Below are 19,506 nucleotides of genomic sequence, written 5' to 3'. Positions count from 1 at the left end.
AATGCAAGTTTGTTACTAAAGGAAATGCTTTAATTGTGTTTAAATCTCTTCTTATTTTTCTAAATAACGGGGCTTGAATGAGTGCTACCAAATTCTATTTATCACTGAGATTACAGTGATATCTAAACAGGATACTTTCTGCTAGTTTGCTGTGAGAGTTTCTTGCTCCATGTGAGATTATGGAAACACTGAGTTGCTTAAAATGGGACTTGCAGAGACTTTTAAAATAAAATTCAGTACAAGAGCAGAGATATTTTTCATACAGGTCTCATCCAACAGATGTTTGATGCAGAAAAAAGTGTGATGCAGAAAAAAGTTTTGGTTTCATCTTCCATTTAAACAGTTCTGAGGTCGGAAATTAGGTAGAACAATGCTAAAGGATGATCTCCCAGTCATTTTATCTTATCAACTGTTTTTGTTTGTTCAGTTGCATCCAAGTCAATTCCCTGATCTGCTTAGCTATCCAAACACTAATATCAGCACAAAAGAAATAGTGGGAAAAATGATGTGGATATTAAATAGGTTAGTGCTGGCTGTAACTCAGTTTAAGTTAACGAGTGTCTGTTGAGCCCATGTATTTAGTCTCAAGAAAGACCAGCTGAAGTGATTGTACTGTAACACCTACAGATGTATTATATACATGGCACCTCTGAGCATAACCTTTCTTAAGATACTGTCCAGGGAGAAGATATGAGCAAAGCAGGTGGTGGTGGTGGCTTCCTTTTGTTGAGGCAGTAGGTGACTTGGGTTCAGTTCTCCTTTGCAGCTTTAGAGGGTTCAGCCTGCTTTCTTCCATCTGTGTGGCTCTACCTAAATAGCAAGAAATGAAGACAGAGACTGAATGGAAAAGATTACTTTTCCAAGCAGTGATTTGTTCTTACAGGTGTTTTGCCATTTCTTACACATTGCTTTGGAAGTATAGACACAGAATTTCTGTCACGTTTTTACCAGTGTAATGTAACAGTATAATACTACCTCTTGCTCTAGCTACTTTCAGGTAGCTAAAATTATATTGAGGCTACTGTAGTTCTTCACTCAATAACCTAATCATATTTGATTTTATCATTTCAATCAGTTGCATATTATGATACTGTAATTCTTTTCCAAAACGTCTACTTTCCAGTCTATAATTTGATAGCACCTTCATCTCTGCGATCTTACCCTTGAACATGATGTTGCATTTGGATGGTTCAGTGAAATCCTTTTGCCAGACAGCCCTGACTGTTTTAGATAGCAGTTTCCAGTATATCTCTTTCACATCATCTGCTAATTTCCTGTTTCTCATCTTTTTTTTTTCTTTCTCAAATCATATTGATTTGCATTATGTTATGTCTTAAGTATTTGCCAGTTATGTTGTAAATCAACTTCTCAGTGTTTTCCCTGACATTATTCTCAAGCCAATTGTGACCTCTGACAGCACAGTTATCCTGTTTATCCTTTCTAAATATTGATGGATTGTTAGCCTCCCCATTCTCTTGGTATTTTTCCAGGATAAAAGCAAAAAAAAAAAAAAAAAAAAAAAAAAAGCAATACCATTAGCCTACCTGTCAAGTTATTTTAAAACCATTGAGTACAAACTGTGTAACCCAAGCTTTAAAAATATTTGCATGCAGTGTAAGTTGTTTAACAGTTATTCTGATTGTGGTTGAAATCAAGAGTATTTTACCATAAGTGCAATTACTGCATTCATGTTCTGACTAAACAGAAGGTAAAATTACCTTATTAACCACTTCAAAAAAAATTCTGCATCACTCTCTAACATCTCTAGCTATTAGGAGTATTATTGCTAGGATTTCTTTTGGTTCTGATATTTGTAAAGTACAAATAATCTTTGAGTGACAGAAATAGTGTATGCCAACTTCCTACATATCTATGTTGCAAATGTTGTATTTGATGCTTTCCCCTTGTTTTGCAGTAATTGTAAGTTTTATTTCTCATGTATGCATTCTCTGGTCTCCAATAATATGTAAACTTGTGCCAGATCCTTTCTCCCAGTGGGAGTACTTATTGATTTTTCTCCTTTAGCTAGCAATCTATTCTTAGGAAACTTATCTGAAATCAGTTCTTTAAGATACCACTATCATATTCCTCTGTCAGACCCTTTAAAGTGTGCAACAAGTTCAAAATGTAGAAATGAGGTGTGGGGACAGCCAGGCAGAAATGAGTGGACTGAAATGTCCTTTTTATTGCTCGTAATTCTAATGGCTATAGAGTTCTAGCTGATGCCATCAGTTATCCCAGTCTGCTGCATTTTGTCGTTTATAGTTTATGGTCATTTGTGTGATTCTGCTAAGTTGTGAAAACCAACAATACTTTTTATGTATCTGTGAGCACTGTAACTCCCCAAGAGGAACTTGGCATTTAGGATTGGAATGCTAGCTATTGATCTGGGATTATAGTGCTAACTACTTTCATTTTTATTTTCATTTTAACATCCTTTCATGTACAGTATGTGGTACACAGCAGTGTTATGTGTCTTCTTCCATGTTCCAGAGTGCGTGGCATCGCACATGCTGACTAGACCACTACCTGTCATAACTGATACAATTGATTACTCATTGTTTAGCTCTCCTGTGCTGCTGAAAGCATACAGTTGGCCTGAATCAAATAAAAATAATAAAGGGAATATAACACCTTTGTCTGGTTTACATGCCTTTTAGCATGGTTGTTTTTGTATATCCCAATGCAGTTTTTCGTTAGTGGCAGCTACATATCTTTCTATATTTTTCTTTCAATGCAATTGAAAGTTTTTCACAGTAAGGGTGGTGAGGCACAGGCACAACCTGCCCGGAGAGATGGCATCTCTAGTTGGCATAGGATGTTCATTGCTTTTTATTGTTGTTATTTTTCTGTTGTTAGCATTATTGCTTGTTTTACAGAGCAACAATCCTCAGTTTCCTCTAAATGCCAGCCAACTCCTTCATTAGACCATTTTTAAAGGATAGTGGTTCTCCCTTTGCAAATTGCATAGCTACAGAACTTAGCTACTATGAGAATTTCATGTTAAGGGTTAGGTTTATCCAAATCCAGGGAAACACAGCTTAGCTATTAAGTTTTTGTGGATCCCTTTAGTGGATCCTACCATGCAGGGAATTGTCAACATTAGAAATAAAAATCAATTAAAAAAAAAAAAAAAAAAAAAAGGAAACTTCAAAAAATAATGTTTTCTGCTTTTACAGCTTAGGTATTTCTGATAATCTAAGAATTTAGGAAAAGCTCAGGGAAATATTATTTGCTTCTAGCTGCATGTACACAAATATTAATGGACTGCTATGATCTGTTATTGAGCAGTTTAAATTAATTTTTTGTACTTCTTTGGAAAAAAAGCTTTTTTTTTTCTATGTTCTCTTGACAAGAAGGGAATATGGAACGAATTATTTGATTCGTTTACTAGATTCTGAACATGTGGAATTACTGTTTTTCAGCTTTTTTTCTGACCAGCAGCAATGGTAAATAAAGCTATTGGGGAAAAGCTGACATAGCAAAACAACATAGCCAGTTTTCAGTATATGTTTGATAAAACACTGTTAATGCACAATGTGATTTATTTACATAAAACTTTAGGATGTCGAGCCTGTGAACAGAAATGTTTAGTCTTTTATACTGTTACAGCAATGCTAAATTTAACATAACTGTAATCCTGGTAAAAATGAATCTGATGAATCAGTTCATTCCTGTAAAGGCATCAGGATTTCCACTAATTTTGCATTGATGTTTTTAAAAACAAATTAGCAGGTAGTTTTTATTGTATTGTACTGACCTCTTGACCTCTATAAACTCAGCTGGCTTCAGATGGAATTTGCTGTTTTCATGGTTAAGAAAATGCTATCAGTGAAAATACACGTTTTGCTAAGGAACATAGTTGGATAGTCTTGCCTGGTGTGCCAGCTGTGAATTTGTATCCTGATAGCACCAGCAGCCATGACTGGATTCCACGTACTACCAGTAGTGATGGCATTTGCATGGGAGAGTGAATATTTGCTTGCTAAATTGGATCAGTTGCATTTACAATAAGTATTTTCAATTTATATGTTTGGATTCATTTAGACTGGACATTCTTTTAAGATCTAGAGAAGATTAAGGTGCGTAAGAAACTATGAAAGCCTTTGAATTAAATGTGAAATCCTGAATTGTGAGTTGTTCTGAAAGCGTTCTGCTCAAACTAGAAATGTTTGGTTGAACTTTTTCAAGACAAGCTGTATAGTTTATATTATTGCCTGAACACAAAACTTCCATTGAAGTTTGCAAATAAAATATATATCAGAACAACCACATCAGATAACAACGGGCAGAGAACTGCAGTCTGACACATGGCAAGTTTTTGCTGTGCTTAATGCTGATTCATGTGCGTGCAAGAGAAGAGAGGAAACCATGAGTGCTGTCATCAGCTGAAACCAAGGGGAAGTTTTCTGCAGTAGAAACTGATAAAACAGATTGTGATTTAGCATGCTTGGTGTTAGTCTACTAGATTAGAGAACTTTATTTTTTTTATTTTTTGTGGATCATTTCTTCATTCAGAAAATAATTTCAAAGCACTAGAAACTATCTGCCTCTAGTTATGGCCTGCCAAAGATACATACATACATACGTGCTACGTTCCCCGGTATGGTTCACTTCAGCATATCCACAGTGAAACATTTTAGTTTGAGGGGTGGGTTCGTGAGATGGAGGAAAAAACAGTGATGACAATACCATCATTACTTCTCCTGAGAAACTTCCCATGATTAAAAACAAGCAAACAAACAAAGAGAAAACCCAGGAAGTCAAGCTATGGTGAGATGGGAGACCGCACTGTCAAGTCTTTGCTTGTTGGTCTATTTTGAGCTCTAATGCCCTATTTATGACTAATTGTTTGTAGTTGTTTTAATCACAGTATCAGAAATGTTTTAGTATTAGCTGGCAAATGTGCCATGTGTTCAAAATTTAAAGCATTATTTTTAAAAAGCAGGCCATGCCAATTTTTGTGATTCATTAGGAAGCTTACCAATGTCACATTTTCATATAAGCCCATCTTAATTATAAGATCATTAGGGTATTCATTTGGAAGCTGTTGTGTATATTTTCTGAATTCAAAGAGCTCTTAGAAGGCTGAAGCCTAATGATTTTCAATTGAGTGACATAGACATGTATTATTTCCTACCTTCTTTCTCTTAATTTTTTTTTCTCTATAAATAAAACCACTCGGGCATCTTGATATATGGATGCATTTTGCTCAAATTCTATTCTTATACATGATCTGTGAATGTTTCGTGGGAAAACATTTTGGAATACGCAGAGTTGATCAGATCACGTGTAAGGATTTTTCAGAAATGGATTAAGTACCACCCACAGAGTTTTGTCTTATTTTGCTCAACAGAAAACAAAGATGAGCAATTATGGTTTGCTGCTTATGACATCATTTATAGGCTGAATTTAATTTTCTACTGAACATCCGCTTGGTAATGTCATGGTAATAACTTCCTATTGATTAATTAAATCTGCTCCTTCTCCTCCTTGTTTATAACTCACATGAGTTTGTCCAAATGTGAGTCTGTTTTATTACTAAAGAGCTATGAATGGAAACAATGTATAGATTTTAATTTTCTTCTTAGTTTGCTCCAAAGTAACAATTTTAAATTGTTACCTTATTCAAATTTATTCTCTTACAATAAGGAGCAGCTCAGAAGTTTTACAGAATATCACGGGTTTTTTTTGTTTTGTTTTTGTCTTGTTTTGTTTTTTAATTAGAAGGCATTTTTACAACATTCCTGGCAATTTATGTTATTTTTATGTACTTGAGAATTAACTATTCCTTAGGACACTGAATTTGCAAAGCAGTATGCCATGACCAAAGCCAAACAGTATTGGCTGGTGTTTAAATGTAGTTACTTAGGTTGCTCCAAAAGTAACTACAACAGATACCAAGAACACAGTAGCACTGTTTAATAGAGCAAGACAGCCTCAAAACCCTATTTTTCAAGGTAGTCACAACCATTAGCTGTGCATTTTCACCAGCAATGAATAAGACCCTGCATGCAATGTTCATAAAAATCTGCACCAGCAGAGGCAACCCACTGTTTCACAGCTGCTATGACCGCGTTGTTGCATTGAAAATGTTGCCCATACAATCTGTCTTTCACTGGCCTTAACAGATGGAAGTCAGAAAGCACCAAATCTGGACTATACTGTAGGTGTGAAAGGACTGTCCAGCCAAGGCTGGCAGTATGCTTCATGGTATTCAAACTAGCATGGAGGTTTTCAAAGGATGTCTACAAAAAAAAATATCGTACCAACTGGATGTTTTTCAGTGGCACTTTCAACTTTCCTTCCTCATTTGTCTGCATTTCATGAGGCACGTGATGATCAAGCAGGCAGTGTGTCCCACCTAAACTGTCTCCAGGCTGAGCGTACTCTAGAGAAAACATTCTTGACAGAGAATCACCCAACTTGCTTCTAAGTCTCCCATGCCCTTGGCGACTCATCAACGTGCCTTGATAATCTTATAAAGGTTTGCCACTAATTCCGTCTAATAATTTACATTCTACAGAATTATTTTAGAGACTTAAGAGACGATTTTTAATGGTTCACAATGATTTTTAGATTCTCACTTGAAAAATCTATTCAGCGTTACAATGTAAGTATTTTGACTATGTTGTGGACATTGTGTATTTTAAACTCATCAGATAAGATATAAATTTCTTTTTTTTTTTGCTCAGTGCATGAATACTTTCATCAGCACTCAAGATATTTCAGAGAAACTGCTAAACTGGAACTACTTATTTTATAACGGTTGCAGATATTGCAAACATAATTAGAGATAATAAAATGTGATTGTCTGTTTCTTTCAATTTTTGTTTATTTTTAAACTATCTGAAGGTAGAAGTTCGGAGAAACTGCAAAAGGATTAATAAATCAGGAAGAGTTTTTATGAGGGATCCTCTAAAGAATTAGTGATGATTTAACCTATCCTGACTCAAAAGGGCCTTTAAATCTTCAAGGCACAAATAAAAGCAGAAGTGATTGGGAAGATCATGCTCTTTCACTTACCCTGAAGCAATATTTATACAGCAAAGTTATTTCCCTCGTGACATGGTGTGGATCTTTTCTGTTTTCTTTTCCTGTTTCCTGAAGAAATTGGTTCTTAAAAAAGTAATGCAACTAAATAAACATCTAAAAGCTACTTTTTTGTTCTTTTAGCAGAAAACTCATACCAAAGGGAAATTTCATACCATGGAGTGGAACCCTTGTGATCATCCAGTCACATATGGAATTTTCATCCATATGACTGCTTTGAATGAATTCCTTTGTGAGCTAGAGCTATCTTTTTGAATTAAACTCAGGGCAGCAATAGTATTTGAGCTTTAATTCAAGCTCTAGTAGTAATGCATTTAGTTCTTCAATCAAGTACCTGAAAATTGTTTGTGTTGAAATCATTCGTAAAGACTGCTGAGATTTCTCAGTACATCGTGTGTGATTATTGCCTCATCTATCACAGCTGAAATTACCTCTTAGGTCAGAAGGAGTTGAAGTGTTATGAATTGGATGTGGTACAAGAAGCAAATCTGAAGGCCATTGTGTGTACATGTGTAAAGACTTCTAACAATATAAAAACAGATCTTTCTGCTGATTTTCGTGTATTATTCCAATTAAACGAAGACAAGGGCAACTGAATATTCAAACAGTGTTTCTTTATTTAAGGATGATGTCAGCAATGAAGATTTGCAGTATCCCTCTGCTTCGGTCTTGGCAACAAGTTCAAAGAGGAAGTCTGAGAATGAGAGCGAATCAGTTATGCATAATGTGGACAAGAAAATAGGCATCTCCCCATCCCTGGGTAATGCTCTGGAGAACATTGTGGAACAGCTGGATGTTTTGACTCTAGTAAGTATGCAAGGACAGATAGCACTCACAGTGGAAAATAATAATTTTATCAATGGTGAAAAAAACAGGAACTATGCTCGTAAATCAGAATGTTAAAGTCTGTAGGCTTCAATGATTATATAGTCAAATGACTGTTTTGTTTCTTGCCTTTCAGCAAACACTGATTGCATGTGTTGTGTTTCCTAAAGTCAAAGCTTCCTGCTATGAAATCGTAAAGATTATTACTGTGTTTTTAACTGTAGAAGAAAAAAATTCACTATTTTTCAGTAGTGAGATCTAATGTGGATTCGCCAGAAGCCAGTTGTTGTGTTGACATTGTCAAATTCCAGCTTGAACAGTCATGCATTAGTAGGGGATGAACAAAGTAAATTGGCAATGTACCGTTAAATCCTTTTTCAAACTCAGTGCTGAAGATATTGGCTTAGGTAGGAATCTATGCAGTGGATAATTCCAAGTGTCAGTGAAACAGCACACGTTAGTCTCTGTCAGTAACTCTGAGTTGCTTGTTTGCAAAAGCACAATACTTATTTTTGCTGATCCAAATTCAGACAATTTGTCTTAATACACTACTTTATGGTCTGGAATGTATTAACATTAATCAGTAATAGGAGTGGTTAGGATTTTTTCTTAATTCTTCTGCAATATGTATCTTAACTGAAGAAATATGTTTTGAAAAGTTTGGAGTCAAAGCATCAGCTGAAGATTATTTGTGAGGTAAGTTGCATTGGGAAGAAACTGTCAGCCTGTGTCTAGGAACCTACCCTTCTTGAGGAAGACAGTCTCTTGGAGAATGCCTTTTAATATTGCTTTTTTTTCACACTTCATTTATTTTTTATCTCTTTAAAGTTTCTTTCAGGATTTTGGAAGACATCATTTGGGGTCGCTGCTTATGGCAGTTTTTATATTGCAATATGGAGGCAGTTTTCACATAGTATTTCTGAGTAATTTTTATGTGCACGTAAATATTGTACACACACGTACAGCTTTTTTTTTCATGAAAACAATTTAAAACCTTTGGACAGTCTTCATAGATAGAAATCCATCATTCTTAAATACAGTTGTAAATAGTGGAGCAGCTAGGGCAAAGCCATCTTTAGGCTATTTTTTTTGTTGAGTTATAAGGATTTTTTTAAATGTTACCATTTTGTACACTTTCATAGTACTGTGTGAATGATATAAAAACATACTAAAACTATTGCTACTGTCCTCCTCATGCAGACAATTTCAATCCTGGAACAACGGCTGACTTTGACTGAAGATAAGCTGAAAGAATGCTTAGAAAATCAGCAAAAAAATTTACCTCAGGGAAGACAGGAAGAATAAAAGATGAAAATGAACTGCATTGATTAGAATGTTTTGTATTTTCACAAGGAAATAATAAATGTTGCTTCGTTGGATTTGACTATAAGTGGAAAAAAATTCCTTTTCTTCTTATCAATGTAATAAAAACTGAAGAAAAAAATTTATGATATTTTAAACATTGGTAGCAAGCAGACACTCTGGTTATACATTTAGTAAAGTGTAGCCCAGCCAAAAGTAATATCAGCCAAAGGTACCATCAGAAGTAGTATCCCACTGAATGTTTTTAGTTACAGGTCTCTTATTTCAGCCTAATAAGATCTTTAAATTAAACAACAAGATGTATGTTTTTAGATAAAAAACACTTGCCATGGAAGTGCACTATGCAGATTTTTCAACTCAGGTAGGGGCTGTGAAAATAATGCTCATTGTTCTAAAGCAATATTACTCTAGCACATAAATTAAATAAGGTCCAAGTACCCCTATATGCTTAAGTGCCAGAAGTTTTCTTTGTCTCTTATGGACTGTCAGATCTTTTACCATAAGCTTATGACATTTACTCTTCATCTTCTACATATTTTAGTGATGACTGCAAGATCTAGTGTAATAACTTCTAGTTACAAATATGAAGTCATGTAAATGTTGAAACAGTGATTGTATGTGTGAATGCAGATGCAAGACGTGCGGTGTTGCACTTCTCATCCAGCAGAATTCATTTTTATTTTTAGTGAAATGAGAATTAGCTTCATATTTCTGAGGAGTACATCTGAACCAAACACACAGTGACTCAAAGTCTCTATCACAAATACAAAAGGTCCCCATCCTCCAAGGACTTCCACAGGTGCTCACGTTTCTTGTGCTATGAATTCTCCTCATCGTTTAATGCGTTATGAATAATTAAACCACAATCAGTAAAGACATTGTGTGAGTCAGTTTGCCATGTATAATGAATGTTGGTTTTATTTGTAATAAAAATGTGATTTTTAGAAAGGCGTAATTGTAGGTATTGTTCTTCAGTAGAGAACATCTCTGCTTCTTTATGTCTACCTATTACCTTTTTAAATGGCAATTTAAACACCTTTTGTATATCCACAATCAAAAGTAAGTAGTCATCCCTTCCCGCAACTTCGCATTTTGTAGGTTGAAAAAATAGGACACTTGAAATGGGGGGAGCATCTTAATCCAATTCTGCAACTGACCGCATATAGATAAAGCCCATTTCCCAAGCTGAGCCTCATTAACATCAATAGAATTCAGCTGAAGTACAGGAGTACCATGCAAACACCACTGCAGTTGGAGCCAACATAATGAGCAGTCAAATGTTCTCTTCTAACTTTTTATTTTCTCTTATAGTACACCTTTGGATAGCCAGAAGTTATCAGTTCGTAATTAGTAAACACTGAATTTTGCCAACTAGTGCCACTTGTTTTCAGCTCAGCTTTAAATAGTGCTGTATATTGTGAAGAAACAACCTACAAGCTTTCCAGTTATGACTATTTCTATGCAACATCCTATGCCCTGATTTTTTAGTGGAAGGATAGTCTTACATATTCCAATGTGTACAGCCTGACCTTTGATTATGCAATTGTTTATAGTGCTATATAATGCAGAGTTATGTAAATACTGTCTTTCAGGTCAGATGTATTTTGTGGTTTTGCATTTGGAAATATTCTTGTGGTCTTTGCCTTTTCTTGGTTTCATTACAAGGCACAAAACCATGTAGCTGTTAAAAACTTGACTTACTTCTTGGTTTTTTTTAATGGACTACATATTTTTTATTTCTATATCAACAGGATTTTTTTGTTAAGCTTTTCAGGAATTATTTATCTACAACATATGAAAATATATATTTTTTTGCTTTATATTTTAATAAAATTTTTGCTTTTGTCTTCCCTTCTGCCTTTGGATGCCTACCTGTGCGACCTGCTGTAGGGAACCTGCTTTGGCAGGGGGGTTGGCCTCGATGATCTCTGGAGGTCCCTTCCAACCCCTACAGGTCTGTGATTCTGTGATTCTGTTAACTCTGCCTTCTTCCTTTTCAATATATATACAATGGGAGCATTTAATACTTATGTGTGTGAATCTGGTGAATTAATGTAGCATTCACAAATTAATGTATGCTATTTTCATTCAATCAGTAGTCTGTTGATACTGAAGTGCTCAGAATGCCTGACACCTGGGATATCTGTATAATTAGAGATGATAGTTTGATAAAAGTGTGGAGGTATTTTCCTCAAGCTGTGAGCGCTCTCCTAAAATACAACCACTACCAGCTAACGCTTTTTTTTAAAGGAACTTTCACGTGGGCTATTCGCCTTTTTTCTTGATCCATATAATTTCAAGTAGGGCTACAGAATAAAAAACTTCCTTTCAAAGTGGCTGGAGGAGTTGCTTAAACTCTCAGAAGCAAGTATTCTCAGTATTGCAAGGGCGGCTGAATACCAATTCAAAAAAATAATAGTGGTGTCTGAATGGCACGCTTCAAAGTGTGGTAGGTCCCTGATGTTTGTGAGTGTGTGAGCATGGCAGAACAAGTAGCCCTGCCTGAGTCGCCTGGAAGATTTGCCAGGGGAACAGAACTGCAAGTTCATAAAGTTTCATAGTGTTAGGAAGTAGCTTAGCGACTCACCTTAGATAATTCTGCAGAGATTTCCAGTCAAAGCAAAAAATGCTTTGTGCGAATTGAAAGAAATGCTGTTGGCTGCTGCCAAGTTCCATTTGTAATTCCCATCAAAGTTTAGTCATTAATTTTAACGGAGTTCCATCCCGAGCATTGTGTACAGCGTGATACTGAAGCAATCAAGGTATTTTCCTGAGTTCTTTCCTTCGGATAGTTCCGTCTCATCTCTTTGAAGCACATGTAGAGGTACGGGCTTCGCCATGGGCTAGACACCAAGTGGCTCATACTCCAACGTGGGCCTAGAAGGCACTTCTGATATGAATGTACAGGTTTTCAAATGCCCGGGCAAAACCAGGCTGGGACATTAATCTATGCCAATAATCAGTTGTACATTATGGACCAGACTGACAACTCAAAACACTGTTCTGGGTTTTCTCTCACTCTCTCTCTTCTTTTTTTTTTTTAATTAAATTTAATTTTATTTTGTCCATATCCATACATTCTCCAAAAATCTCCACTGTTTACCTTTTGCTGTTGCTGCCATGTTTTCTAAAGCCCTCGTGTTTTGGAAAACCAGTTCCTGGAGATGAATGTATCAGAACAAATCCCCATGTTGTTTATTGCTTTTACGCATGTAAGACAACAATTCATTGTTTCATTATCATAATCATTATGATGAGAAACTTAAACCACAGGCTTACGTTCTGATTAAACTTACCTTTTGGGTGGAAAAAATGGTTGTAGGCACATTTCTCCTGGCCATTTCCCTGTGCAGATCCCTGTAGCATGACTTATCCCAGGAATATAAATTGCCATCTTTATTTGAATAATTAAGAGCGCTGTACTATTCTTAAGGTAAACAGTTATGTCTTTTTCTTCCTAGAAGTCTTTTAACAGAGCTACTGTATTATTTTAGTTGCTGTATCACACTGCAGAAACACTGAATGAGAGTAGCTGGGATCAGAATGTATTTCCAAGGACATAGCTTTATGTAACCTGTTTACCCTGTAAGACTTGTAAAAATCAGAAATTCTGTACTCTGCCCCAAACAATTAATGAATATGTATGTTCACACTGGATCCAGGAACAGTATGTTTTTGTCAGAGTGCCCCCTCAGGGACTTTTGCACGCTTCGGATGCATAATACAATTGAAGCCGTTTCTTTGTGAGAAAATAGGTTAATAACTTGCCAAAAGGCAGATGTTAATTGGAAAAAGTGCAGACAAGTCCTTTTCTTTACAGTGTATATGGATTGTGTTTGTTATGACTTGCATCCAAGAACAGGTGCAGTTTCAATTGACTCAGCTAACAGGATGTGCTGAGTGCACTCCTCTCCAATTTTACTATAAATTTTAAATCCAGCGGAAAAATATAGTTTCCGAACTAGTCAGTGAGTGGTAAGCTACATCTGGTACCTGTATTACAAACATATTTACAATGTACTGTTGAATGTGGACTTAAGCATCTTAGTAACACTAAAATAATGCCCTCGTTTATTCATCAGCGCTGAAGAATTTTACTGGTGGTGAATTTCACAAGACAAAATGTGTCTTCCCTTCCCAAGTGTTTACTTCCCAAGAGATAAAGCAGTTCTAGATGAGGTGGTGTGCCCAGTATGTGCGCTTGCAGCCCAGAAGGCCAACTGTGTTCTGGGCTGCATTAAAATAGGAGTTGCCAGCAGGGAGAGGGAGGTGATTGTCCCCCTCTGCTCTGCTGTTGTGAGCCCCCATCTGCAGCACTGCATCCAGGCCTGGGGCCCCCAGCACAGGAAGGACGTGGAGCTCTTGGAGCAGGTCCAGAGGAGGGCACTAAAATGATCAGAGGGCTGGAGCAGCTCTACTGTGAGGAAGGGTTGAGGAAACTGGGCTTGTTTAGCTTGGAGAAGAGAAGGCTCTGGGGAGACCTCATTGTGGCCTTCCAGTATTTGAAAGGAGCATATAAGCAGGAGGGGCAACAGCTGTTCACAAGTGTGGATAGTGATAGGACAAGGGTGAATGGTTTCAAACTGAGACAGGGGTGAGTTAGGTTAGATACTAGGAGGCAGTTTTTACATAGAGGGTGGTGATACACTGGAACAGATTGCCCAAGTAGGTTATGGATGCCCCATTTCTGGAGGCATTCAAGGCAACATACATCAAGTGTTGTCAATGACTTAAAGGAGAAAAAATATCCTTACTTTAATGTAATTAATGCATTTCCTGCCACAAGGTTTCGCAGCAGACTGAGTTCTTTACCCTGCCCCATCATTTTTCCTGTCTTAAAAAGCAAAAATGAATAAAACAAATGAAAAGACACACGCACAAGAAAACAATACAAAAACATCTGGGTGTAGCAGGTCAGAAGAGCAACTGTTTCATATTTAATCATTCATCCACGGGTCTCTTGGGCTTGGCTGCTCACGAGTCCACTGAAGCAATGATTTTGGTTTGGAGCCAGGTGCCCACCCAACCCTACCTCATCCTTGAAAAGTCACGGACATAACGCACGCTGGCTGTGAAAGGTACGGCTGTCCAGGAAGCAGCTGACTCAGCTTCACCCTGGAGTACTCTGCAGCCTCAGAATCAAAGCTCTTTTCTATGGTGAAACAACATTGGCTCAGACCTGTGCTCCAAAGCCACCCGCGTTAAGACTGTTCTGTTAGGTTTCCAGTCAATAAGGAGAGCTGCCGGTAAAAGAGAGCGTGCATGTTTTTAGAAAGTCTTGATCCTGATTGATTTTCATACCAGGCCAAAATCTGCTGGGCATCTTTTGAGATGCTGACTAGATTGAGACCTATGGTGCAGACTAGGCAGTAACACCTAGTCCAGGAATCCTTGAGAAGTGTCAGCATTAATGGTGATACTGGTGGTGGGATCACACAATTTTCACATGCCCATAGCTGAGCATGGGCATCAGCAGACTTGATGCACTTGCAGAGACAGAAGTGTGCTGGGGAGAAAAGCTGAGGCTCTCAAGGCCATCTAAATATAGGATTCCGTGACTCAGAGTAGTGGTTAGACTTGCAAGTCCCTGTACTGCTTGAGCCCCTGCAGAGCAGGATAAAACAGAGGAGCCTAACTTCTCTTCAAAGCTGCTGAAGAGAAAGCAATTGCCAGAAGACAAGAAGAAAAGACATCCATTAGGCTTCTTTTTCATCCTTTTGTGCTTTGTATTGCAACCAAACTGTACCTCTCTCTCAACTTTTTTTCCTCCTCCCAGTCCCCAGAGGAAATCCCTGCTCCTTTTAGAGAAAGAAAACACTGAGAGGAGAAAAAGTAGCAGGATCTCTGTGCTGCAGGATTTCACTTGAAGCTTTTTCTGGCTGCAGTGACGGCTTATGGTGCTTATTGCAGCATCATTACTAATCGTCAGCTCTATCCTAAGATTAACCATCAGAAGCACAGCGTGTTGGCTGCTGCTTGTTGGGACTTCCTGAACAAGTGCCATAGGACAGAAGTCTGGGAAGCTCAAAGTGAAACAATCCTGCCTGGTTTATTGTAAGAAAGAGCCAGGTGAGCCGTGCACAAAGGGCCCTGCTGCTTCATGCTGCCTTCATGGTTCAAGCCTCTCAAAATGAAACATCTAAGATGCAATACACTTGGGTGGCAAAAAGGACAGAGTGCTCCTGACAGCAATTCTTCCTCATGAGAGCATTTGTCCACCACTTTTTTCAATCATTCTTTTTATAATTATTTTCACCCTATGATACATGTTGGATGCACAAAACCCAGGACATATTGCTAAAATCTACAAAGAGCAACTTGAAAGGGAAAGAAGAGACAGTGTTGGCATCTGGCTGTCAGCAGGTTCTGCACTGATTACTGTGTTAATTCTGGTGATTACAAATAAAATGACACTGTGCCTAAAATGTGATGCTCGTGCAAAAGCAGGGCTTAGTCTGTGAGACTTGAAAATTCCTGTACTTCACAAGACTAACTTAGCTTCTAAGAGAAATTTTTTAAGTGTAATAAATTAGATACCTTTATCTTTTCAGTTTAGAAGTGAGTGTAATAGGGCAAAGCATAATAGGTTATAATACTTAATTGTATACAACCATACTGAGTTTCAGGCTGCACCAGTGCCCCTGTGCCACTTCACTGCTGTAACACGGTGAGCTTTTGTGCAGCTTCTGCAATCTATTCAGTATTGACCCGACCTATAAATAGTCACATTATCGAGAGACTGCAGGAGCTTCATTAGAGAAGTTGTGGCAGCCGCTCAGTGCTGATCCCAAAAAGCTGAAGCAAGTGGGTGACACCAAGCTGAAGCATTTGCCATGTAGGCAAGCCAGTATCACTGCAACCAACAGAATGGTTTGGGTTGGAAGGGACCATAGAGATCACCTATTGAAACCCCAGTGCTATGGGTAGGGACACCTACAGATCAGGCTGCCCAGGGCCCCATCCAACCTGAACACTTCCATGGATGGGGCATCCTCAGCTTTTCTGGGCAGCCTGTTGGAATGTCTCACCAACCTCTGAGTAAAGAATTTCCTCCTGACGTTTGACCTAAATCTCCCCTCTTGTAGTTTAAAACTACCCCCTTAGCTGTGCCTCGCCAAGCACACTGCGCTGGTTGCGGTGCCCCTGGGTTTCCTCTCAGACGGCAGCGCGACACTTGGCAGCCTGTGGTCAGGCGGCCACAGCCAGCAGAGCCCGGATGCTGCCAGGGTGGGTGCTCAGGGCCGGGGCCGTGGGACATCCTGCAGGGCGCTGGACCGGCGGCATGGCCACGACCGGGGAGTGACTCATCAGCCCAAAGTCACACGCAGGCAGCAGTGCTGTCCTGACTCAATAGGAAGTCTCCGGCTGAAATCAGTGGGACTTCTCACATGCCTGAAGTTACACGCTGAAAATATCTCAGTCTTGTACGTGGATTCACATAACGGAGGGAAAGAGAAAGAAAGGTTGGGAAGAAACCACTGGCTGACTTTTTCTGACTTTGTCTGGAAAACAAATGTAGCCATGAAAACCTGACTTTCTGATTCATTTAAAGGTGTACTTCGCTATTCGTTGCACAGCTTTCTGAAATAGAGGCCCTGGAACTGAGGTAAATGAAGAGGGGCCAGTGCTAAGTTTGCACACAGACCTTATCTGCAGCCTTCTGGATGCTCATTCTGAGGAGTCGATAAAACAAGAGAGGTCTACAGCGTCATTCAAAATTATAAAAGAGGAAATATCACTCATTTTGTCTTTCCCCTCCACCCCCCTTTTAGAAAGAAAAATGCTTTCAGCCACTCAGCTAATTCCAAGCTGTGTATATGTTGCCCGCATTTCTCTCTCACTTCTCTAAATGATCAAGTTAATCATTTCAAAGGGAGCGTTATGCCCTTGTTACATAACCTGAATACTGGGGAGGGAATTGCCATGTTTTTCTGTGTAATGGATTTGGGAGGAATGGGGAACAATACAAAGCTAGCAATCTGCACTATTTGAAAAATGTTGGTGTGGAAGACATTATGGATGCAGTAAGATCTTCCTACTCTCACCCAGTGTCTCACAATTCCATTTATGTTTGTTTAACTTGTAGAATAACAAAGCTGAGCCTTCAGCCCTCACTGTGAAAACAGAACCAGACCGAAATGCCCGAGGTCAGATTTTTAAGATTTGTTCCACACAAAGAATCACTGACAAAAATATATATAATTTGGCCCATCAGCATTAGCCATCGCACACCCACTTTCATTTTATTTATTATTGGAGGAAGAGCAATGCCATAATAAACAGTGCTGGGAGATTTCCAACAGAACAGGTTTTTGTCAGAGGATGCTGATTTGTCGTAAGCAAAATATTTCACAGAAGCACATCTGTTTGGGTGAGCTTCCGCTGCAGGCCAGGCAGGTTTCCATCACTGTCCTGCCTGACTTCCTGCCAGCCTGCCTGGCTGCTCTCCAGGCTCCGCGGCTCTGGGACGGCTCGGGACTCAACCTGGAATTCTTTCTGGTTACTTGTTTTTCTTTTTTTCCTCTCTTTTGAAATTAGAGGGAAAAGGTTTTGGAAGAAATATAAACCAGCCCTGCGTGCCTTTTTCCAATTGTTCAGAATTAGTTTTCTGTTGTTTTTAATAATGATGACATCGCACAGCACATCTTGGTTTGTTATACAGGAGAACCGGAATAGTTTTCCTCCCTGATGGAGGCTAAGCTGCCCCTGGAAGTTAAATATTTTCCATGCCATGTTGAGCTTCATTTCTGAGTGTTTCCTGGAGAACTCCTGGTGACAGTATAATCTCCTCCTCGCTATTTTCTGAAACACTTAATTGCATCACAGTCTCTCTGAAGCAGCAGTGCCTTCCAGCACTGTCTCCCTCACTTGCTTCTCCCAGCCTGGTCTCTGATACAGAGGCGGCATCTACCCCCCACATGGCTTCTGGACACTTGCAGCTGCTGGTCATCATGGTGGACAACAGGTGGTTTCCTGGGACCTCAGGCACCAGATTTACTCTGGAAATCCACCTCAGTGGCCAGCTGCTTGTGCATTAGCTCTGCTGCTGCTTCCTGCTTTATCTGCCCCGTTTTTATTGGAGACAGGGATACTTCCTTGCACTTCAGCCTGTGCCCCCTCCGTGGTTGTTTTAGGTTTTTCTTTACACTGTGGTTATCCGCAAGCAGAACCCTGTGCAGAAGTGTGCCCAGGATCTTAGGCTTCAAAGATGAAGCAAATTCTCTTCTACCTCTGAGCTCAGGTTACAGGCAATCTACTTTAGCTCCCCTTGTACTCCAGGCTCAACACTTCTTTCTGTCAAGCTCCTATAGGTTTTTTTTTTCTTCTTTTTTTTCCTGCCAGACCATAGGTTTTATCAGTGTCTGTGTACTTGGGTTAACTTGGCCTTGGAAAGCAGCTGACTAAGAAGAAGCATTTGGTCAAAATTGAGAAGATCTGGTGAGTTGAACTCTGGAATTTAGTTTTGGTGTTACCATGCTGGAGAATCTGTCTATAAGCAGCATTTTAGAACTCATTAGAGTATCTCATTTTCCCAGATCTCTCAGATTTAATGATATTTTCTCAATCAGGAAACCCATTACATTAGAAATTGGATTGTCCCAAAGGCTAGTGCAGCCACCAGTGCCAGCCTGTCAGAGGTGGTCAGGAGCTGTAGAAAAACTGGAAAAAGAAAGCCATGTGTTGCAGTGCAGTTTTCAAGGTGATGTGAGCTCTGCCAGACCCCAAAACCTCTACGAAAAAGGCTCAAAGTGCTTGGGGTTTGAGTGGAAGAGGCAAAGCCAACAGATGCTGAATGTGGCCAAAGATAGGGAGAAGACAAACGTGAACCCCATTCTGTTGTTGTACCACCTCTGATAACTAGGTTGAATAGTCTTCCCGATGCACCCACAGCCTCTGCCTCCTTCTGCACGAATGCTTTGCCCCTTCCCATATTGCCTGTCCTGCTGTAGCCCGTCGCCTCTTTGCTTATCTCTTCCTCTCTCTGTTTTCACATTCTCTTCTCTCCCATCCTTTTCCTTTAAAACAATATTTTGCAGCCACAATTAGTGCATTTGGCTGAAGTCTCATTGGGCATACAAGGAACTTTTCCAGATCGCTCATGGGTGGAGTTTCCCAAAAGCATCAGTTTGGTATTAGTGTTGTACAAACAATGGGCCTGTCAAACTGAGCAGCATTAGGCAACCTCAGAATGTGGTGCCTCCCTGCAGATCCCCACTTCCTCTGAGGATCACCTCACACAGCGCAGGCACACAGCAAGAAGTGACCAGGAAGGAGCACAACCACAGCATAGGGGGAATGGATCTG

The 19,506-nt window shown here is 39.0% G+C and overlaps 1 protein-coding gene across 1 annotated transcript in view; it reads left to right on the top strand.

Annotated features, from left to right (window-relative positions):
* The window catches only part of POC1B (POC1 centriolar protein B), a 41,089-nt gene extending 30,102 nt beyond the window's left edge, over positions 1-10,987 (top strand). Inside the window, exons 11-12 of the mRNA XM_042815900.1 lie at positions 7,678-7,860; positions 9,079-10,987. Coding sequence (XP_042671834.1) covers positions 7,678-7,860; positions 9,079-9,183 — 288 coding nt within the window. The 3' untranslated portion in view covers positions 9,184-10,987. The remainder of the gene's footprint in view (positions 1-7,677; positions 7,861-9,078) is intronic.
* Positions 10,988-19,506: the final 8,519 nt, after the last annotated feature.

This window comes from Centrocercus urophasianus, unplaced genomic scaffold (genome assembly GCF_019232065.1).
Source record: "Centrocercus urophasianus isolate 14NV4802_14NV808 unplaced genomic scaffold, USGS_Curo_1.0 seq_15, whole genome shotgun sequence".
In the NCBI taxonomy this organism is placed as follows: domain Eukaryota; kingdom Metazoa; phylum Chordata; class Aves; order Galliformes; family Phasianidae; genus Centrocercus; species Centrocercus urophasianus.
Note: the sequence above shows the minus strand (reverse complement) of the source record. Positions and strands in the feature narration are given on the sequence as shown.